Source organism: Argiope bruennichi, chromosome 2 (genome assembly GCF_947563725.1).
Source record: "Argiope bruennichi chromosome 2, qqArgBrue1.1, whole genome shotgun sequence".
NCBI lineage: Eukaryota > Metazoa > Arthropoda > Arachnida > Araneae > Araneidae > Argiope > Argiope bruennichi.
In genome coordinates, this window is record NC_079152.1 from 65,100,755 (window position 1) to 65,125,917 (window position 25,163).

A 25,163-nucleotide genomic window follows, 5' to 3' on the forward strand; every position below is an offset into this window, starting at 1 on the left:
TGACTTTCCAATTATTTTTTTTAAAGAAAAAAAAAGTCCTCATTAAATTCACAATAATATCACTCATCCATTTGGCTTAACTACTGTTGGCTTCATCTCGCTCTCCGGTATTTTTTTTTTTTTTTTTTTGTTAAAATAAGTATTATCTATAAGTATTAATTTCTCGAATGTGTATCTCCAAGTTATAATTTACTAGCAGAAATTGATCATATAACTGGTATGTGTAAACTTTGTGATTAATTAGATAAAAAATAAATTTCAGGATTTTTTCCCCCCATGCGAAATCTACCTAAACTGTAACTGTATATTTCGGAAATCAAAAAGTTTGTTTTCATTTTATGAGTAGTGCAGACGTAATGCTTTGTGAAGTGTCAGATTTCTGATATTCTTATGGTAAGTATTGAATCAAGGATGTTAGTTTTTTAAAAAGAAAAGTGTGTGTAATTTATGAAAAATAAATTCTTCGTGCTGGATTTCGTGTATTGAAAACAGAAATATGATAACTAAAACTTTCGTTTCTGAAAATTTTATGATTTCTTTTAAAGATGAATAATTGAAGGAATGGTATCTATAAATAAACAAACAGAAAGTAGTTGTTTTTAGCTCAAGTTGTAATGTGAAATAGACTTATTTCAACAATTCAACTTAAAGAAAAGATTAAAGAATACGTAAACATTGAAAGTGTACGATTGGCTGTTTTGTTCTTTTAATGCATTCTAATTGTTTGTATTGAAAGGGGGCAAGAAGAGAGAGAGAGAGAAAAAAAAAGGCGAAAGTTTTATGGAGGATTTGAAAGAACATTTGTTAGCACGGGGGAAAAAACACACACACAGTAGAAAACGTGGTTCAGATGATTATAATTTGAAAAAATGACGCTACTTGTATTCACTGTGATCTTAATATTTACTTGAAGCTTTAAAGTAATAAAATATGATTAGCTAAAAAATAAAGTACTTGGAGAAGGGTGAGTTAATAGATCTGTGTATTTCATTTTCTAATTTACATATCCCATGCCTAAATTAGACCATAAATACTAAGTGCATAATATTTATTTAAATGTATTACTGAGCGCATTATTTGTTATGTACTGTGAGTTTACATATTTTAAATAACTGGAATGTTGTATCTGGTAATTGATATGCAACTTTATTTATTCATTAAAAAATATTTGTTAATATACTTAATGAATTTCACCCTTCTTATATGAATGCAAGTTTTGAGATTTAGAAGGAAAATTTTAGGTTTTTAAATATTTCTCTATATGTAAAATGAAATTTAATATTCACTGAAAGTTATAGATTTAGAAAGAAAAATATAATTGAATATTTATTCTTGCACTATAATTATTTTATGAATAAAAATATATTACAATTTTATTAAATTTAAATTGTTATTAAAGTTTAAATCCTTTTAGAATGCAGAATATTTATGAAATATTATTCTACTTTCATTGGCTTATGTAATAGTTAATTTTGAATATTATATTCAACAGAATATAATTTTTCAGTTCAACAATATTCAGCAGTTTTTGAATTTTTTCAACATTTATTCTGTCTGTGGATATTTTGTAAGACACGAATGTTTATTTTAGATGTAAAGGTCTTAATATCTTCTTTTTTTTTTAAATTGAAAAACACTGTTTTTATTAATAAATGTGTGAAAACTTGTATTTTTGAATTCTTTAACATTCTTTTGTTTCATGTAATTTGAAATTTTAATTAACATAAATGGTATAATATGTTATAAAGGAACTTTTTATGAAATTGAATTTAAAATTATCTTTTCTTCTACCCCTTAAAATGCATTTCCTTTCAGAATTTTTCTATCATATATTACATTTATGTATATGGTGATAAATATTTGATGCCGAAACACAATGAGCAAAGGGATGTTTTGCACCCGATCCAATTTTTTATATAATGCTGTGTATTTAAAACATTGAACAGTTCTTCACAATGTAATTTCAATTGTATTATCACAGTGTTTATTAAAGAGGTTGTTACTAGAAAGCACTACATTTGCATCAAACATCCACAATTTAATTTTTAACTGCTTTTTGTCCTTTCAAAGTCCATATTTCACTGGCCAATGGTATTGTAATTGCTTTATCAAATTACTATACTATTGGCCAGCCAAATTTAAATCATGATTTTGAATTAACTGTCGTAATGCATTTCTAATAATTATAAAAAACTTCATGTTAATCTATAAAATCTATTTTTTAATTATAATTATGGGTCAAATGTAAACATTCTATGAATTGTATAATCCTTTCTCATTAAAAAACAACTTATTATTCATATTTAATATATATTATCTATGTTATGCAATCGGGATTTCTCTCAAATGGAGGGTGAAGGAGGGAACAGATGACTATTGTATTTTGGGATTGTTAGATTTCATATGAAATAAAAAAATTGGCCAAACTAGTATATTGGTTAGAACTGGGTATTTTTTATCATTGGTTTTAAATGAATAGGTGTAAAATGTTTAGTTGCAATATTCAAAAGATTTTTAATTTTTGTAGATATTTTTAAAAAGAAATATTTTAATTTTAAGATATTCAGCTTTCAAAATTGTTTAACTCATTGTGACATCACCTTTATCTTTAAACTCTGTGAAAAATAATTTAGTTAGTTTAATAAGTTGATTTTAATATTTCAGTGTGTATAATTGTTGATTATTTTAGTTTATCGTGCTTATTTATTGATAACATACCACTGGTGAAAATTTATTACAAATTAACTTATTCACATGTTTTTTTGGTTATTAATCACTGGTATGCAGTTAATATACTAGTACTAAATGAATGTTTCATTTTTATTTAAAATACATGGATAGATTTTACATTAATGATGTAAATAGTTTCAATTTAAGCTTTTTAATAACTGTCAAATTTTTGAGTGTTTTTGTAGTGTGAAAATCCATAATTATCTACTTTTATTCATAATATGTGAATTTATCTTCACTTTTTTTTTGTTATAATCTGCATTCATTAAATAAATGTTATTTTTAATTTTTGTAATACTTTTATTTGGCCATTTTCTCATTACTTTTTAAGATCTTTGATCATACAGGAATAAATATTAGACAGAATATAATTTTTTGGTTTAAAATAAGATTAATTGAAACTTGTATAACTCAGTGTAATAGTTCATATATGTATTAGAATGTCCATTTATAAGTCAGTGCAGAGTCTGTATTGTCAATATCTCGCTTCTTCAAAAAAAAAAAAAAAAAAGGATAAAATCTTTATGGCATATTTAGAGTTTGTAGTGTTGACATTTTCTTAATTAAATTGATATTTTTTTATTATTTTGTTTAAAAAATAATTAAGTCATCTTGTGAATGTATCTCTTATAATTAGTTACTTTCTTTCCACTTTAGGTCATACAACATTTTTCACTATGAATCCTGCATCAAGAAGAACAAGTGTGTATTTTTATTTTGGTCTTTCTGTAATAAAATTATTTCAGAATATTGGTTTTTTTTTTTTTTTTTTTTTTTGCCAATAATTTTTGTTTTAATATATATTTATTCTCAATTTTTATAATTTGTTAGTAATGTCACAACATTGTCATTATGGTGTCATACATAATCTTATATTTAAAAAAAGTGATAAAAGTTCTTCTAAACATGTGATTATGTTATTAATTTGTTTTTAATTAGTTCAATCAATTTTACAAAAATGTGAAATAAGAGCAATTCTTAAGACATTTTAGTTAATTTACAGAAAGTATATATTATAAATAAGACATAAAATTTTCATATTTAATATAGTTTTTAAAAGAATATACATTGTAATATATTTTTAAAGAATATTTTAATCATGGCATATTAAAGCATACCATGATTAAAGCTTTTTTTAATGGTTTGTTATCCTTCTTAGTATAAATTTTTTATAGCTAAATATATATCAAAGCTTAATAGTTTTTTTTATTTTTTGAGTGAGTTGAAAGACTGTTTTATTTTATGAAATCACTCACTATTTTATTAATAGTGAGTTATTTCTGTCAGGATTGTTTTCAGTATCAAAAATTAATGATTAACTTTTCAGTTACACTTCAAACAGGTGTATATAAGTATTGATAATATTTTGTAGATTGTTTGTTTTTAAATCTAAGGGATAGTCTTTGATGAACAAAGAAAATTAAAAATTACTAAACTTTAAATTTTTGATTTTTTTTTTTTTTTCTGTAGAAAAATTTAGTTTCATATATTTTAAAATATATAATGAATTTTAATGATTTTTTATATATTTGTTCTCTTATCATCAGTTTTCAAATTGATATTTCTTATCACATTTATTGATTGTTGACTTTATTCTAGGTGGTCCCAGGAGACAGAAGGGAGTTAGACCAGAAAACCCTCCAGCATATAATCAGTATGGACAGTTCAATCCAGCACCACAGTTATTTAATGACACTAGTGGTGGATATGTACCACCTTATCCACAATCCCCTGGGATGGGTAATAAAGTTTTATAAAAATAATTTTAATTACAATTGGAATTTATTTAAAAATATTATAAATTAAAGTGAAATTATATATATATATATTTTCTTTTGATGTTTAGGTGTAATAATATTCCTTTTCGATTTTCATAGATTATTAGTGATTTATTTTTAAACTATTATTTATATAATAATTTTCTTTCTTAATATGTGTTGTAATTTATGAAAATTATGTGTTAACAAATTTTAAAGAGGTTTTACAATATAGAATTATATAATTTTTCTACCGGTATTAATGATACTAAAGCGCATTAAAATTCATATTTTGCAAATAAAATGTTTAATTTAGCACCACTCATATTTTGATATAATTAACTAAAATATCTTTAAATATTTTAATATCTACCATCATTTAATATTTATTAGGGTTTTCAATAAATAAATACGCAGAATCAAAGAGAGTTGATCTGTTATATTAAATCCAAGAGAAATTTAATGCTTATAAATCATTTATGAAGAATTAAATTCTATTGTATAAAAAAGATTTAATTCAAATTTTGTGTTATTATTATTTTATACTAATTGATAAAGTCACATCTTACAGCAATCATCATGACTCAGTTGTTTCAGATTGTTAATCGACTCGATTGTAATTTGAATTCCAGCCATAGCAGTCTAATATAACACACTGCAGTTTAATTCAAAATATTGCTTATGTTCTAGACAATTCTAGCTTTTTTATTTTAGATAACTATTCTACAAAAAAAAAAAATCTTAAAACATATAAATTCTGGAGTTTTGCAAGTTGTGGACAAATTATATTTTCTTATGTTATGAATTACTTATAAATATATTTTATTGATAATTGACATGCAGTGATTTCTTGCATTGTCATGATTAACAATGCAACTGTAGGTTTAGCTATTTTACATCCAAGGTGCAACTGTAGAGCAAGGTGTTTATTTTAGATAACTATTCTACAAAAAAAAAAAAAAAAAAAAAAATCTTAAAACATATAAATTCTGGAGTCTTGCAAGTTGTGGACAAATTCTATTTTCTTATGTTATGAATTACTTTATACTTATAAATATATTTTATTGATAATTGGCATGCAATGATTTCTTGCATTGTCATGATTAACAATGCAACTGTAGGTTTAGCTATTTTACATCCAAGGTGCAACTGTAGATTTAGCTATTTTACATCCCTGGGCAGTGTATATTATGAAGTCTCTTTTTAATATATTGGTCATTTTAGTTCCACATTTTTAACATGTAATTTATTTTAGGTTGATTTTTTATTTTATTATGTTTGTGAAAATACATTAGTTTTTATTTATCTATTATCATTCCAGACTGTATAACATTGATTTTGGTACACAGTATTATCAAAGAAGATGCTCACTGTTCATAAATATTCTAATAATATAATTGAATATATTGACACATTTAGAAACCTTACCAATTATATGTGAAGTCTTAATATTATCTGATTATTTTATGCTTCATAGAATTTGTTTTGCAAACTTATTTTTCGAGCAATTAGAAAAATAAATTTTTTTAATCAACCTATTTGCAATCCCCTCTTAGCCTAATGGTCCTAGGCTGTTGCCTAGTTGGAAATCCACCATTGGATATATTTTAATTAAACTAATGTGCAAGAGTTTTTAATATTATTTTAGATTGTCAGAAAAAATGAACATCTGTATTTGTTTCAAGAAATTGTATTTTAATTAATAATTAGGTATTTTAGATTGAAAATGTTTAGAGGTTTTTTAATACCTCTTTTCAGTAAGCTTAATTTCAAAACTTAGTGATTGAAGCTATTTTTTGAAGATTTCCTTAAAAATATATGTTGCATGAAATATCAAAAAACAATGCATTTCTTCATGTAATTAATGGGATTGAACTAATATGTCATTCCAAATCATCTCAACATAGGGTATAGGCCCTCATGATATCAGGTTTGCTTAAAATTTGGCACAAATGTACTATAGGAATAGATTTTGAAAAATTTGAAATTTTATTGAAATATATTGACTTGTTTTTGAATTGCAAATCTTTAAAAGTTCTTATAAATAGAACTAAAAACAATGAATGGTGATTTTTTGAATAATTGTATAAGCTCCCTAATTCTTCTAAAGACCTGGGAAAGGTGCTATTTTACAGCTTTTTGCCATGCTTTTTCCTATGATATGTAACACTATGTAGGTTCAGATAAGAAAAAATTTCTTATAATCTGGCTTAAAAATTTTAATTTAATTTCTTATCAAAAAGCATGTATTTTAAAATATTCAGATTTATTCCATGAATGGTTTGCATTGTTGTAAATCACATGACGAAATATAGATTTGTTATGGTTATGGGTGCATTGTTGTAATAAATAAAAAAAAAGTAAATAAATAAAGCTTTTTTTTCTGTTCATTCAACTTTGAATTAATACAGTAGTGCTAATTTTGGCATTTTTCTGAAAGTAAACATGAAGACTGATATAAATACTCTACTAAAATATCTAAAAAACTTACTATTAAATAATAGGATCTGCTTATCATTTTAAGCTTGGAAAAGCTTCGTTTGTTTTGTCTACATCACTGTCAAGAACATAAATTCTTCCAGTAGGATTCACAGGATTTAATTTTGCCCGGACATCCATATTTGATATCCACAGAATGTCAGCATTTCTTGGATAGGAGACGGCCCAGAAGGATGAAGAAAGGTTACCTTTTCTTTATCGGGTTCTTCATTTCTCTCTAAACCAACCAAGCCACGAGTTTTCTTCATAGACTAAAGTGATGTAGCCTGAAATGTTTGTTAATGTAAACCTATCAGGAGATTTTGACCCACACTTTTCGAAAGCTTTTGAATTGAAAGAAAAAAATTTCGCATATATTTTAGATGTGACATGGGAATGAATGCATGATACTGTTGTATCCCTTTGATAGACAATGCTTGGTCAAAGTGATGTTTCAAGAAACACTCTGATTTAATATACTTTTCTTGAGTGGAATATTAAAATTCTATGTTGGTAATGTTTTGAACTACCCATTCAAAAAGTTGTAGTGTTATTTAAATTTGATTTTCCTAGGGTCTTTGCAAAAAGGCATGGGCTGTCAATCTCTTACAGAACCTCCTACTCCATTGCAAGGCCCTTTACCAGGAGCTTTGGCAAAAAAGTGCCACTCCCCTTTCACTTTAAAATGTTCTTGATAAAAACAGAGGTTTAAGATTTTTTTATTTTGTTTCGTCAACAGACCCATCTGAAAAATAAGATCGTTTTTGGAAAATTTTCAAACTTTGCTGTCAAAATAGGTGTAAGTGTCTTTTGAAAGGTGTAACAGCAACTGTATTGTGTTCCAAGGAATCAGAAATAATCACATAAAACGGTGAACTTTGTTTTCTTCTTTGAATATATATAATTAAATGGTGGATTCTGACCTGCTTGCTTTCCAGTGATACTTCTATTCTTCATCTTGTAGGATTAAGTAAGTAGTAGTAATTTTCTGGGGGCGGGGGAAACACAGATTCCAATGAACTCCTATTTTTTTAGATTTTCTTTTGTGTAGTTAAGGAGAGATATCTGCAGCTTGGCAATGAAATTATGTTGAATTAAAGAGGATAACCTGCTTGCAGAACAAATCAATAATTTCTTTTGAATCTTTTTTTTTTTTTTTTTCTAAAATCTGTAGGTTACAAAGTCAACTGTAACCCATTGACAGAAATGTACTTTTTTAATTGAATCTTCATTAAAAGATTTCTCCAAAATTTTATATATTTATGTTCCACTTAAGCAGCAAGCACATTTTCCCACGTTGCAATCAATGGATGATAGATTACAAAGCATTTTTGCAAGGCTCACATTGTAATTTTGTATTTTATCATTTGTTATAATATTAAATTTAGTGTTTTTTATAATTAGTTAGTTTTGGTAAATGGTGCACACAGAGTGTGTGCTACTTTTACCAGCTAACGCAGAGTGTTTAGGTCTCAATTCAGCAAATTAAAAAAAGTCTTTTTTTTTTTTTTTTTTGATAAACTTGTCTTTAATATGTTTTTATGCTTGTTTAAGGTTACACAGTGCGAATCTTGCTGAAATTTTTGATTTACTTCCATCTGCTCCAATAACTGTCACACAATCTTTAAAACCCAGCATTTCTCTACTAAATTCATCATGCTCATAAAATGAATGTACAATTCAAATTGTCTCTAATGCGAACTTTTCTCTGGTTTCAAATTTAGACCTTCTAAAAGGCTTTTTTTTTTTTTTTTTTTTTTTGAGAAATCTTTTTTGATTGCTTGACTATGTAGTTTGGTGCATTAAATTTATGCATTGTCTTTCTAATGTTCTAATTTTCTGGTAAACATGTTGGAGGTATCAACATTTTTGTCTTACTTATATAACTGGAAAACTTGATTTTCAAATTTTTGACAATTTCTGATTTCTCAATATCATTATCACTTTTTAATGAATTTTCAGCAGCAGCAACAAAAAGTATGCTTCATAGTAGAGGAATTTTTACTTTTGGTGTGCCATAATTCTTGCATTTCAGTTTCCTTTAGCAATGGGAGACTCACCCAAATGTTCAAGGGCTGTATTAAGTGATTGAATAACTGTTGAATTTGTTTTAAAGTCTATATCATTATCCAAGATTTTTTCCAAATCAGATTGGCCATCTTCAACATTTTTATCACTTAGGAATTGTGTATTTTCTAATACAGTAATTTTTTACATTTATCATACATTTTTCACCCATTGACTATTTGGGGATATATTTCTGGCATCCATGCTGTGACATATCTCAGTTTTTCCCTGTCTCTAGCAAAGTGATTTGTAACAGGTTTGAACTTGTTACAACCAGTTTAAACAGGCTAATATGAAATACAGTTCTTTCAAATTGATATTCATTTTTTTTTCATTATTTCATTAAAACAGTTTATTATAAATTATGTCATGGTTTGAATAATTGATTAAATTATTATTTAAATTCCATTAAAATCTTTATTTTATGGAAAGGAAATCCAATTTTAATTTTTTTTAACAAGATTAGCATTGTCATCCTAAATCTATATTTTGTCTTGTGATGTATAATGATCAACACTTTTCATAGAATTAATTTGAAAATGTTAAAATGTATACTTTTTAATTAATTTTTTTTATCTGAACCTACATATAGTTGCATATTATAGGAAAGCATGCAAAATGCTGTAAAATGGCACCTACTCCAAGCTTCTATCCTATATGAGAAAGTTTTTTTATAGCTGTTTAAAAAATTTTGGTTCCCTGTTTTTTTAGCATCATTTATGAAAACTTTAGACCTTTGTAATTCGTAATGACTTGACATATCTAAATAAAATTTCATATTTTTTAAAGTTTATATCAATAATACTTCTGTGCCAAGTTTCAAGAAAAGCTGTTGGCAAAGATAAAAATAAACTTTTTCTATGTTGAATTGATATAGAATGATCCTATTGTTTTAAATTTAGATGTATTTTATTTATATTCAATTATTATTTATTTAAATTTATTATTTATGTCTGGATGCATAGCTGGTGGCCCTCCTGGTGGTTGGGATCAAAATTATCCTCAACCAGCATTCCCTGGACAACAACTCTTAACAGATCCAATGGCTTCTATGGCTATGCAGTATGGTCAAACAATTGCTGGACAAGGAAAACAAATGGTTGAAGAGAAGGTAAGCAATTTTTCATGAATGTTAATTTTAAAATCAAAGAAAATTCTCATTTGTTAATTCGTTTTATTTATGGAGTTCCCTATTACCTTTTATATAAGTAAATTAAATTTTAATCGTGAATAATAAAACAATTCGAAAGGAACAAAAGGAAAATTTTTCATTTAATACAGAATCATATTAATAGTTATTTCTGTAATATTTATATTCTTGCAAATGATAAATTTTGTGATATAGTTTAAAAGATCTTTTGCATGAATTACATATCTAATTACATGATTAAGAACTGATAAGATGAGTGCAAACATATTTTACATGATATTTTGCATCCTAATTATTTATATACTCCTCAACTATAAAAATCTTTTAATTTTTTCCCAATTAATATGATCATTAATTATATATTATATATTTATTTTTTCAGAAAGTTCTATGGTTAATTGATTTCTTTTAAATTTTTTATTATTTTATTTCTATGTAAATTATTTCAATTCAAATATGCTTTATTGTATTTATTGAGAACATATTTTTAAGAGCAATTTATATAAAAGTAAAAATATGACATTTCTTTGCTTATATGATGAAGCTGACATGCTTTGCACCAACATCATATATGAATTAAATAATGATTTCATAATTGGCTTATTATATGGAGGAAGGGAAGGGCTTTTTAGGGTTTAACTTTTGTCAGTTTTATTGAAGCTGCAACTATCAAATCTATTTTTATATACTTAAAAACTAACAAGACAGAATCTGTTTATTTCTTAAGTTGTGCATAAAGTGAATAATAATTAAGAACGTTACAACCTGCGCAATATGTCATATTTTAAAATTGCTCGCAACTAAGTATTTTGCCACATTTTACACCATTTACAATTTATGAAAGTAATAATTGATTGATTTTTGAAGCAAATAATTATAATCAGAAAGCCCTAAAAAAGCAGTTTACAATTAATGTAGTAAATGTAAATTTAAATTATGTGAACATATTAAAAATATATTTTGGAAACAAACTATTAATGTGCTGTTTATCAAAATGAGTTGAAATAAATTTACAATGACATATCTATAATGTAAAACAACATGAAATTACTATATATAGTGATTATTTATATTCTAAACTGACACTATAGTCTGCTGTAATGTGTATGTATAAAAAATGATTTTCTTAGTCTAAGAGAAGTTCCTTTTCATTCTTTTAAATGTTGATTTTAAACATATTTCTTTATTCAATCTGATTTGCTAAGAGAAATCTTTAAATAATGCTTTGAATTTTAATTTAAAATTATTAACTATGGAAACACTAAATATATTATGTAATTTATGCATTAGAATCTCTTTTATACAAAATTAATATGATAACGAATGCTTTATTTTGTTTGAATTTTGTATTTGCCGAAATTTTTTTTATCTAGAGTCTCAAATATAGAATCATTCATCTTCAATATTGCACTTATATTTTTAAAATACCGTGAAAATATGGATATATGTCCTGGATAAAAATGATAGCTTATGATATAATGATAAAAATGAAGTCAACTTAGTTTAAAAGCAACTATGTTTCTGTGTTTGTTGAGAATAATTTAGGCAAAAAGGGACAAGGTGATGAATTAACACATTTTTGTTGCTAATAATGACTTATACTTTAAAAAAAAACATTATTTGAGCAATTTTTTTAGTGCTAGAAAAATTACTGAATTGTTAATAGATTAATTACTGATGATCCTTTCTGTCTTTTTGTTATTTTATCATTTTATTTCTATTGTATGTTCTCATGAATCCTCCAAATACAGTTAATTAATGTAGTTCTGAAATACGAGATACTTAAAAATTTTCTGTATCTGAAATATCTATAAAAGAAGAAAGCTATTGTTTGCTTCCGGTGAACCTGTGTGATAAAAGAAACTTTGCTCGTGACCAAGAATGGTTATTTTTGAAAGGATTTTACTAATGTATCAAAAGCTTAATTGTCAACAAAATGAGGAGTTCATATCACTGAATAAAATTGATGATGCAACTAATTTTTAATGTTTTAAATTGTTTTTTCAATATGTAGTCTGGCTTTTTCTACTGTCTCCTTCAAAAATAAAACACCAGAAAATATTTTGTCAACATTTATTGGAGATCATGATTTATTTTTTTATAGTATTACGATATCAGTTTCAAGAAGTAAATTTATTAGTTGTGTTTTCTATTATATTTTATTTGTCTACAAATTACCTAATTCATTCAATTAACAAATTACCTAATTCTTTTGAATTACCAAAAATTCATCGTCTGTACTGATATTTAGGAATATTGGAAAGATGAGAATCTAGATGAAGCATGGGAAATACTTTTCATATTAATCTTCATCCATGAATGAGCATTCTAAATAACTTTGTCATAATCAGATTTTCTACTATCTTTATCTCTATCCAGATTTATGGAACTCTCAAATGTTCTGTCATTGTCTTCATTATGAAAATATTTTTTTATTATTATTTATTATTTTATTAACATTATTGACATTCAACAATTTCATACCTCTATAATGTACAAAACAGAAATGAAAGCACAAATTAAGACATATCATATGCAGATTTTAATGCTCTGGATAATGAGTTTGGAAATAGTTCCAAATTTTTAGGCAAATTCTATGCAACTTGAAATGGACCAGCCATGCAATCTAAGGTCAAAACTGAACATGAAATATGGATGCAGAATAATCTTACCTGCACAGAGTAAGAATAAAATCTATTGAAATTAAGGGAAAACACAAGCCAATCTAGAGGACTAGCATGTTATCTTCGCATAAATTGCAGAAAATTAAATTTTAATTTGAAATATTGCAGTTTTCTTAAATTACTTTACCCTTCGTACCATTTTCTTTATCCCCTTTATAACACGGTTTTTATGTTATATTTTTGAGTTTTATTTTGGTTTCTTAACATATATACATAAAGAAACAATGTGAATTCAGAGAAAAACATTAGATTGATTTACAATTTAAAAAGAAGTATATTCAAGTAGTTTTTTCACCATTATAATGTTTAAAAGAAGAAGAAAATAATAAATTAAAATTATATGTTTTTAAAAAAATATTGCAATAATGATTGGAATGAAGGGTAAATCACTACCTCTTGCATTCTGAAATATTAAAGAAATGCTTCCTCCCCCCCCCCTCCCCAGGAATATACCAAGATTAAGTTGTGGCTTGCAGGATCTCAGGAAAAAAATTCTTAAAATCAAGCAACTTCTGAAATTATTGAATATTGGCATTAATAATAAATTTATGTTTAAATGTGTCACTTTATTACAAAAATGTAATGATATCAACTAAGAACTAGTTCCATGTGTGTTATGATATACTTTGTACTTTTTACCGTACTGTCAACTTATATAATAATTTGCATGTTAGATTGACATCTGTACTATCAATGTAGACTGTAAAATCAAAAAACAAATTTTTGTATAATTTTTTTTTATTTCATTAGTTGTTACAATGATTTTATAGATATATTTTTGTTATTATTTTGATATATTTTTTACTTATTTAAGGGGGAAAATAGGATTTCAGGCATTCTGTATTCCATATTAAATTTTTATTTCTAATCATTATATGGCTAGTATTTCCTCTTTCTCAAAAAAAAAAAAAAAAAAAAAATTATGAAAATGTAAATAAAAATTTATTTTATGTTTTCTGATTTATGTGCCAAATGTGATTCTGTTATACTTATTTTAATGCTTTTTTTTTTTTTAATACTTGCAGCTCGAGAAATACGTTTCCATATCTAAAGTGAAATATTATTTTGCTGTTGATACTGGTTATGTTACAAAAAAACTAGGACTTTTATTTTTTCCATTTACTCACAAAGTAAGCAATGACTTAGAAACTTTAGTGCACAGAGCATATATAGTTTTTTTAATATAATTTTATACCTGAATGATTGTAAATAAAACAATAAAGATAAGCATGCTGCTTATTAAACATTGAGATTTAAAATTTTTTAATAACAGTGATTTAGTTAAAAAAATATATAAATAAAAGACAGGTAATGCTCTTAGTCATATATTTTAAAGAATTTTATTAATTTTTATCCTATTTTTGAATATTTTTCATTTAAAAAAATGAATTATTGTAATTCTTCCTAACTGTGCTCTAACATTCTTTTGCTTAAATTAAGTGAAATAATTTTAAGTTTTATTATTATATCAGCATTGCATTTTAATGTTACATTGTGCCATGATACATATTATTATCTTACTTTTTTTTGAAATTGTTATAAATTAATTGGTTTATTAATTTTTTAGTTAATTAGAATAATTATTTTGACTTGAGGAAGAGATTTTTAAAAATATTTAAGTATTTTGTTTAATTTTTATTTAAAGTAAAAAAAAAAAAAATTAGTTTTTAACATTTTTTCTTTATACATTATTATAAATTACATTAACGTATTTATTTTTAAATTGATGCATAAGATTATTAAATAAAGTATAAAGCACTATTGTGCATGTCACGGTTAAGATAGTAATATATAGATTACTAAGCATTTTAAAATACTGAATATATTTTGTATTAATTAAGTTGTATAATATATGCCAAGATTAACTGTAAATTTTCATTCATAATTCAAAGTAATTTATTTTGTGATTTTTTTTTTTATTGATAGGTTATATGTTTATATTGTCAATAGGAATAAGATAATCTTTTATTACACATTTTTGAAGCAGCCTTAATATTTTAATCATTACTGGCTAGATTTATGCTAATAGATTAAAATTTGTGTTATTTCAATAAATGCCTTTATTCTATACATGCCATTCATTTTTTTAAATTACTTTCAAGCTAATGTATTAGTTAAATGTCTCTAAAGAATGAATATATTGCAAAGAATTGTCTCATTGGTGAAAGTTTTATTTATTATTTTGTTAGTAATAATAAAAATTAGTAATAAATAGTTATAAAGATAATCTAATATATTGTGTTTATTAATAACTCTTCATGTTTATCCATTTTAGTGAACATTGTACATGCAAGCCTTTTGTCTTAAATTAAGCTTAAGTGGTTTAAATTAGTTTGTTATTAATTATGAAAATATTATTTTTTATTTGTGTAAAATTATTATAAATTAAATTGTCCCTAAAAATATAAAAATTAGTCATCTCTATTTTCAGTTTAAAAAAAAAAAAAAAAATTCCATCCAAAATGCATTTTTATAAACAATTTTCTTTATGATATTTGTTTTAATGAAATGACTTCTTTTATTTCACCATATTATATTATAATTTTTTAGTATGTCAAATATTTTCGTAAATATGATTAAACCATAATTTAATTTCATGTGACGAATCACTGAATACTGGATATGGTATCTACTTTTATACTTTGTATTTTATGCTTTACTTAATTTTTTTTGACATTTTTTTAGTAATTTCAAAAGAATTGTCAAAATAGTTTTAAAATTTTGAGATTAACTTTTAATATTTTTTATTTAAAAAAATGAAGTATGGTGGAAATTATGTAAACTGATTTCATAAGAAGTTTCCAATTTCATTTTTAGTTATTTTTTTTATGTGAAAATTTAGGTATGGATTAGAATAAAAAAATTAAAATTTTCAAGCACTAACCATCACAATAATTTTGCTACTGTGATTTCTAGATATTTTACATATATTACAGACTTTTTACAGATTTCTTTATAAATTTCCATCTATATGATATTTTAATTATATGCCATGAAAAATGTTTCTCTGCTTTTTATTTATTTATTAGTTATTGTAGCTATTTGCCATGTGAATCGTAAAGTGTGTGTTACAGTTTATATTTTGTGATTATTTTTTTGTACTATCTATTTTTCCACAAATATTATGGTTGTTTTGAAATTTTATAATATTTTTGCTTTTTTATAATTATATGTAGTGGTGACTCACCCATTGGAGCTACAATAATGGCATCCCCTAGAATTTAATTTTAAGAATTTTACTTTGTTTTCAAATTTCTTCATTTTTCCAATTTGAGACTTTGAAGTTTTTCGCTTACTTTGTAATTCTGAGAGTGGATAATCAAAATAAATGAGGGGGGAAGATAATAATGTAAAAATAAGACAAGGAAATCCCTTTCAGTTGAGGCACGACCTTCGTAAAACAAGGCCTCACAACTTGTTTGTGACGTCACACGGATAGGATGATTGACTGCCATGAGCAGAATCCTGCTTTCTTCCTTGATGTTTAGATATATTTTAAATTCACTTAAAAATAACTTATTATTAATATTAAGACATTTATCTTGCATAAAATTCAAAATTATTTATTTTTCCCCTGTGTGCATGGTAAAAAATCTTAAGGTCCTGTATAGCTTATTCAATATTTAATAGCATTCAAACTTTCTAAGATTTAAATCACAATGTAAATTTATTAGACATATACATTGGGGTATTATTGTTAGTTTTTTTATTTGTTTTAATGGAGATTTTTTTATTTCATTAAAAATTGTTAAAAATCGTTTTTTTCCCCTGAAATTATTTTTTAAAACTTAAAATTAAATTAACCTAATACTTTTTAAAGCTTTTGATGATTTTTTTTATTGTAGTGACAGGTAATACATGTATTTTATAAGTTAACATATAATTATTTACTTCTCAAATTACTTATGAACTTTCAAATAAAATATTAAAGTATTTAATATAAAATGTAAATTTTACACCAACTAATTCTCTTGATAAAAAAGAATTACTTTCATAGCTTGTTTTTTCACATTAAGAATTGTTTTCATTTAATATATTAGTAATTGATACAATTTAATAGACTAGCTTTTATTATATCTGATTTTACATTTCCATGCATTTATAATTAATTTCAATTCAATCTGTAGAAACAGTAAAAGAAAACACAAATAAAATCACACACTATTTGAATCATAACATTTTATTTTCAGAGAGACACTAACAAAATACATTTGGTTTTCCAACTTTATTTTAAATTTCACACTGACAAATGAAAATAATTATAATATTAAATAAAGTTAAAATACAAACTTACAAATTACTTCTAATTTGGAAGAAATTAATAAAGAATGACTAACCTTAGCAGATTGAGAAGTGCCTAGATACAAAAAAAAATTATTTTGCTTGCTTTTTGAATTATACTCCATGCATTTGATTTAAAGTTTTTAAATCTTAAAATTAAATCAGAAAAAATGTTGATTTTTTTCTATCTTCTCTCTTTTTGCTATGTCCTGGAGAGGGCTATTTGAAGCTGCTTTTGTTTCCCTATTTCTTTATGTGTTGCCCTATCCATTGGAGTTTCTCTTCTTGCTTTTGATTCTGAGGAAAAATATGAGGGTAAATTAGGGAAAATTGAAGGCACAGCATCAGATACAAGCCTAGAAAAAAAGAAAGAAAAGTGGAATTCTTTAGATAAAAAAAAATTAGTAATTTATTAAAACTTAAAATCAAAAACAGAATAGATATTTTCATAATACATAAACTAAAAGCTAACGTATGTAGGACAGTATAAAATAAAATCATATTGAGTATTAAATAATAAAATTTAAAATCAGCAGAGACATTCATTCATCCAAAATAAATACCTAGTTCAATATTATGTTGGAATATCTATGTTAATTATTTATACTACCATTCAAGTAATACAATATTCTACATGAATTAATCAATTCATTTTACGCAGTATGAAAAATTGATTTAAAAACAGTAACATTTCATTAGTTTTTTTAAAGAAAGTTTCAGATATTTTGTAAAAGTTGCATTCGTTTATAATTAAAGATTGTGTATAACTAATGATATTTAAAAATAATAATAAATCTTAATTGTTTTATATATAGTCTGATGATTTATAGATAAACAAATAAAAACTGCATTTTCTAAACCTATATGAGCATGCAATTCATATTGTTTTTACAACTATATCTAACTTTTTTACATAATATTTTAGAATAAAATATAAGTTTAATCTGCTACAATCTATAGTCATGATATATATAATTAAAAATTAAGTTTTATTATTCATTAGATGATTTTAAACTTTTTTTATAAGAACATAATAACAATAAATCACTTAAGTACTTTGTAAGATTTTGGTGATAATTATTAAAATTTTTTAAAATATTGCCTTTTACACTCCAGTGGTACTTGAATAAGTTCTCCTGTATTGGTATTAAATGCTTCTCTAACTGCTAAAAACTGATTTTCTTGAAAATGTTTAGCACAGACCTAAATGTTAGCAACAAATATTAGGCCTAAATCAGATTTAAAAAAAATATGTATGAAGTATAATTAAAAAGATACAGAAACAAAACATTTTAAATATTAGGAACAAATAAAAAAAAAGACTATGAGAAGTAACAATAAAGCAAAGAAATTTTTTATTTAGCTTAAGCAAACAATACCAAAGTAATTGCAAGTATAAACAACTAAATGTAGAGCAAACGAAAATGACAGATGATAAATGGAAGATATTCATAATTTTAAATGTTTTGCATTTCAAAAGAATTAATTAACTAAAAATTGTACAAAAAAATCAAACTTACCTCACTATATTTAGCTGGTACGAAATCGTCCCACTTCATTGCAGAGATCCATGCTCTTCTAGTGTTTTCATCACTTGGAAACGAAAATACAGAAACATTGGAGCTATTTTTTATGTAATTAATTTTACAATTGGGAACACAGCATGCACTAGGCATCTTTCTTGCAATAAATTAAAATTAATATGCAAAAAAGATCAGAAAACTTTCAAACAAAGCCAATAACACATTTCCTGCTCTTCACTACGACAACGACTACCGTGACTAACTGCACCCTTTTACACCACTTGCCTTTAGAATTTTCTAGAGAATTCATCCAACCTCATGACGTCATGGGCTGAAAGCGTTGGGAGTTGTGAGGACTTGTATTACGAAGGTCGTGGTTGAGGGGCATTGAAGCTGCAATCATAGTATATTCAGCTTGGAATTCATATATATATATATATATATTCTCCATCCAAAGTTTGCTTTTACTTTCTCCCCCTACCCTATCACTTTAATTGGATGTTGATGAATTTTAGTTTTGTTCTTTTTACCATTTGCTGTATTGAATATTTGTTTTTCTTATTCTTTAAAAAAAGAATATATGGGTAATTTTAAAATGTTATTCAGATGAAAATTTTTATGAGGGATAGATAATTGTTAATTATTACTTGTAAAATGCACCGTATGTTGCAGATCATTTGTTGCACATTTAATTTGTTATGCATCTTTGAATGAGAATTAGCGACCTGTTTGAACAAAGAAGGAAGTTATGTGGAAAAGAGAAGCTCTGATATCTGTTACCACTAAGAAATAAAAACTTTTAGTCTACTTATGGGTATAGCAGCTTTTTTTTAAAAAAATTGCAATCTCATGATAATAATTTTTTGCTGCATTGCTAATTTCTAAACTTATGAGCCAAGTTGATTATACTTTCAAAATTTAGTCATTGATTCGATTGTGTGTTTTTAAATATTTATCTGTTAAGGTGTTTTTTAGTCTTCTTATCATATTTATTTTCTTATCATATCAGTCTTATATCATATTTATTTATTTATTCTTATGGTTAATTTGAAGGAATGGGCTGTACGTTTCAATAACCAGAATGAACCTGTTGCTCCACGATATGATGTTAATGCTCCTGATCTTTATATCCCTTGTAAGTTGAAGACACTTTAAATGTGTTATTAAATATAACAAATTTGAGTTAAATATAATTAATTATATTTAAACATAATCATGCATGTGAATTTTTTACTTTTAAATATCAGAAATAATTGATCTGAAACTTACCTTTCACATGTTAGTTAAAAATAATAAAGAATTTATTTTTAAAAAGATTATGTTAATGTTTTTATTTTTATATTCTAATGAATTATATAATACTTTTAGCAATGGCATTTGTTACATACATTTTAATTGCTGGATACATTCTTGGATCTCAAAGCAGGTAATTTTCCTAACTCTTCTCTTTGAAATTGATGTATTTTGAAAAGGAAAGTTCTAAGTTAATTTTATTGTTCTATATTGCAAGAGATTTAAATATATATATATATATAATATATGAATTGTTTGAAAATTACTCGTTTTGAAGACTTCTATTAAAAAATAACAGAAAAACTCAAACTTTTCTGTAACATTAACCAAGATATGCAGACAAAGATATTTAATCTAATATTATAGAACACCATGCTCGAATTCTGAATAAATACAATTTTTTTGCAATCAAGATAAGTGCGATCAATATAAGAAAGCAGCAATTGGCCAGCTAGAATTAGAATCTGATTTATCTTTAAAATTATCATTAAATACATCATTGAAGTCTTATCAGTCACTTAGGTTAAAGAATAAAAGAAATCAATCGGAAAGTTGCAAGAGTCAGTCGTGTACCTCATCAGCTATCTTGAAGAAATCTTCCATTGTAGGATTTTCCCAGTCTCCCAATACCTCCTTTCTTTTTAGCATTTTTCTTGGCCAAGCCTTATCCATTCTTATTGGTGGGTTTACATGCTATCTTATAACCAAAATTAATTTTTCACCGAAGTTGATTAATACTCCTGAGGAATTCAAGGTAAAGCCTTATGCTGACTTTCCATCTCGGGGCAGGTGCTTTATTCTAGATGAAATTGTTTGAATTGTACCTTTTCCTGATTTTCAGTTCTTTTTCTTTTCTCAACTGCTAACTTTACAAAATGAAGAGATTCAGAATTGTGATATTTTATGCAAGTGTTCCATAAAACTACTAACATGTGCAGAAATGAGACTCATGTTGCTGGAATTGTAATTCTTTTTAAATTTACTGTTTCTTGGCATATATATCAATTCTTCCATTCTAATTAAAGTATATCTGAAAGTTATATTCAAATTTAGCATATAGTGATATTTAAAGAATGGGATATAATCTATAAAAGAATCTAAGGAAATTGCAGCACCTTATGTTTGGAGGCAAAACAATCATATTAATGTCATTTGCAGAGTAACAGTTTAAAGTTTTGTTTTATTGGTTTATGTTTTGCTGAAGAAAAGAAATTCATCATGAAAAATGAGATAAAAATAATTTATTTGTAATTATACTTAGATTCAGCCCTGAACAACTTGGAATGCAGGCAAGCTCAGCATTGGGATGGTCTCTAGTTGAGATAGCCATCTTATTCTTTGCTCTCTATTTGTCAAATGTCACACCCTATGTCAAAGTTTTTGATTTGGTTGCATTCTGTAGTTATAAATATGTATGGTAAGTAATGAATTTCAGGTATATCTTTATCTATATTAACAACTTTATTTTTTCTGCAATTTCTATTTTATGATATATATGAATACTTTTATAACATTTCAGATATCACTTGAATTTAATATTAATGAAAATAAGTATAAAAAGAATATGCTTTTATCACCAACTTACAAAGTTAAACTATACATATTTCTTTTGTTGTGTAATTCCTTTTCATATTTGTAATAGTTTCAAATTTTTATCATTTTAATTTCTAAATATGTAAATTTCTTAATTACATAAATTTATATAATTAAGATTTAATGAAGAAATAATTAATGATAATAATAAGATTTAAAATTTATGATTATGAATAATTTGATTTAATAAGAATAAAATTATCATTTTATGTAAAATCCAAAAATGTTTTTTGTATTTCTAAATCTTATGCAATTTTAAGTAGTGAACATTAGTAGTAGCACATTTGTGAAGCATTTTTAATGTGTATTTTAATTTAATAAAAATAAGCTTGTTTTTTTTAACCTTTCAGTATGGTTGCTGCATTAATTGCTTGTATCAGCTTTCAATCACTTGGCTATTATGTGGCACTTGGATATTGTACTTTATCTTTGGGTTTCTTTTTGGTAAGTACTATTTAAAAAAAAAAAAAAAATCATTATTAGTTCCATTTTCTAAGCTGTTGCTGCTTAAATTTGAAAAACATGTTAAAACTTTGGGCCTACATTTAAAAAGTTACATAAAAATATTAATATCAAATTGACTGACTTTTAACAAAATTTTCTGAGTAATAAAATCCTAGAAATGTATAGAAGATACTCAATGAGAAAATTCTTTTTTAAAATTCTTTATTGATTTTAAATCATTTAGGAATAAAATAAAACTTTGGATTCTTTTGCTCAGCAATTTCTGAAAGAATAATTACTTAAAATAATTTTTACATTTTCCAAATTTAAAAAAAGTACCACTTTTTCAGGGATACCAATTATAATGATTACTGAAGTGTTTTTATCTAATTATATTATTGTATGCAACAAAATTAAATAAAACAATTTCATTGTATTTTTTCATTCATAATTGCTTTGATTGTTTATGCCCTAAAGTCAAAAATTATTATTTAATTTTTTTGTATATTATGTAAAAAAGAAGTAATTCCTTTTAATCTCATGTCTTAAATTTTTTGCATAATCATAGGTTTATTTTAAAAAGTTATATGAGCTCAAGAAATTGTACAAAGTAATGACCATGAAATGGTGTTTTTAAATTTTAAGAATCCTTGGGCCCTTAGGTCAGGGTTTCTAAATTAAAGAATTTTTGAATCATTGACTTTAAAGCTTAAGTTCAATGCATGCAGTCAGAGTCTGATGTAATTGAAAATGTGAATTGCAATAACACTATGATTTTCCAAATAAGCTCATGGAAAAGTCTAAAACAAAAGTCCTTTTTGTTTCCAAATTAATCCTATACTTATAACTAGCATTTAGCCAATATGAAGGAAATTTAGTTTCAGTGAAATTTTACGAGAAACAGCAAAATGGAAAAGTATTTATGTATTTGAATATAAAAGATTAGTATAAAATGTTAAAAGGGACAAGCACCATTTTATATTCATTGCAAATTGAGAAATCCTGATGTAGATTAATTTAGATATGAAGTTAGGTTTAAGAATACTTGGCTGAGAGAATTACTAAAATCAAGTTAGGCATAAAATATTTAGTTAATATGAAATGAAATGGTTTCTCTTTTTAAACAAGTTAGTTGCCAAAAGCAAGTCACTTTTTTATATTTTTAGTTTTTTTTTTTAATTAATATATTTATATATTCTTAAATTTTATTTCTATATTCCAATGTGAAGCTTTGTCTTTTGTTTCAGATACGAACATTGCGTGTACTTATATTGCCAAAAACCACTGCTGACCATTTTTCTTCAAGCAGTAGACATAGTTCTTATTTACTTTTGGGTATTAGCATTATCCAACCTATCCTTATGTATGTATTAACAAAACATTTGGTTTCACCTCCTCCAGTTTTGGATGTGAAAATCTGAAAATAAATCTCATTAAATTTTTGCCTTAAGTCTATTTTTTTTACTAAACATTTGAATCTATAGAGTAAACAGTGTCTTTTTAACGTTTTGTTATTTTTCCAAAAATGTTTCATGTTTCTTAGGAAGCAATTGAAAATTTTTAAATGCCATAATTTCTGTCTTAAAGCTTCATTGTGAATTGCATAATATATGTTCAAAACTCATAATTTTGCACATTGAAGAACTTGTATTGTTTTAAAAAACATATCTGTAAATAAAATTTAATTCTGAAAAATTCCTTTTTTGTTTTATCCTTGAAAAATCTCTCACAGATATATTACATTAATTTTCAGATTATGCTTAGAATTTTGTGAAAACAATTCTAAAGGAGTAATATAAAATGTGAAGAAAACATTGTACATATTACTATTTTGACAGGCAACAGAGATTTTTATTTAATATTTTACTAGACATAAATTTTTACAATTGTTCTAATTACAGAATATAGCAAAAATTTCACTTTAGTCAAATCATTTTCCAAGTATTTCTAAATCTCGAAACTTGAAATATTCTTAGGATGTTATTTATTTTATGACTTTAAAAGGCACATTTATTTATTTTTTATTCGATTTAAAAATTCCTATTAGAAAGTAACAGATAATTAAAATGTTTTTGATCTATATTTATATGACTGAATCGGAATGAAACATTTCATTAATGGTAAAACCATAGTTTTGACTTTACATTATTTATCGAATAAAATAATGTTTTATAATCAATTAATAAAAAAGCAATTTATCATTATTAGATTATTTTTTTTTATCTACAAACTTTTCTGGTGCTCTTATGTAGTTTTCTTTATGTCTAAAATTATCCACTCTGTTGAATGATAACGCAAGAGACTCATTTCCACCAAAAAGTTGCTGTGTAAACAGGTTTGATGTACATTAAATTCACTGCAGTTTAATGACTTGCCATTGGTATGACTTTTGAAGTTCGTATATGGGGTGTCAGCTTAGGTATTGTCCTCATCATCTGACTGTGGTTGACAATTATGAAGTTCATCCCAAAATAGCTGTAATGTCATTTACAGATGGGTCATTTATATAACTAAACTAAATTTGTATCTAAAATTGTATTAATGAAATAACAAAGCTTTCTTTAGTGTATTTATTTTCTGAATTTGAACATTTGGTCCATGTATGTGTCTTGAATGAATTCAGATTTAAAAGATCAAGCTTTTTTAGAGAAATAACAATATTCATCTTCACTGTATAGGAAAAAGTTGTATTTCTTTTTTATGTCCATTTATTTATTGTAATTCAATATTTTTGATCTTTTGGGAAGCAGCAACTTCAGTGTATCTGCTTTTGAACCTTGCCTATGGCCAAATTTCTGGCATGGTGAATTACATCTTTAATTGATGTTGTGTGGAACAGTATTGGGATATTCACATTCAGTGTAAATTCTTCAATTTTTGTTGTGTATGTTTGGAACTGAAATGAAAAGGGCAAGGCTCAGTGATTTTTTTAAATTCCCAGTTAACTCTAATTTCCTTATTTAATTCAAATTATATTCTTATAATGTTAACCATATAATGTAAGGACATAATTGAGTTAATATGTTCTATTAATGTATATACTTAAAACAATAAAAATTGTTTATTCTTATAGTAATATGAAAATAGTTTAATTACAATACTGGAAAATACTTTTTTATAAGATTGTTCCTTTTTGAATAACGTATTCCATATGGCAAAATTC

General features: G+C 25.0%; 1 protein-coding gene across 1 annotated transcript; it reads left to right on the plus strand.

Moving 5' to 3' along the window:
- The first annotated feature begins 283 nt into the window (after positions 1–283).
- Positions 284–23,443, plus strand: LOC129961925 (protein YIF1B-B-like). Its single transcript, XM_056075562.1, has 10 exons — positions 284–393; positions 3,388–3,432; positions 4,330–4,470; positions 9,998–10,143; positions 13,892–13,996; positions 19,724–19,805; positions 20,039–20,096; positions 21,225–21,380; positions 21,907–22,000; positions 23,248–23,443. Exons 2-10 carry the CDS (start codon positions 3,408–3,410, stop codon positions 23,419–23,421), a joined length of 981 nt encoding a protein of 326 aa, XP_055931537.1. The 5' UTR covers positions 284–393; positions 3,388–3,407; the 3' UTR covers positions 23,422–23,443.
- The last annotated feature ends 1,720 nt before the right edge of the window (positions 23,444–25,163 follow it).

Coding starts and splice junctions, on each gene's coding strand:
- LOC129961925 (XM_056075562.1), top strand. CDS start 3,408: ATGAATCCTGCATCAAGAAGAACAA. Junction 10,144..13,891: donor AACAAATGGTTGAAGAGAAG/GTAAGCAATTTT, acceptor TAATACTTGCAG/CTCGAGAAATACGTTTCCAT. Junction 22,001..23,247: donor TATCTTTGGGTTTCTTTTTG/GTAAGTACTATT, acceptor CTTTTGTTTCAG/ATACGAACATTGCGTGTACT.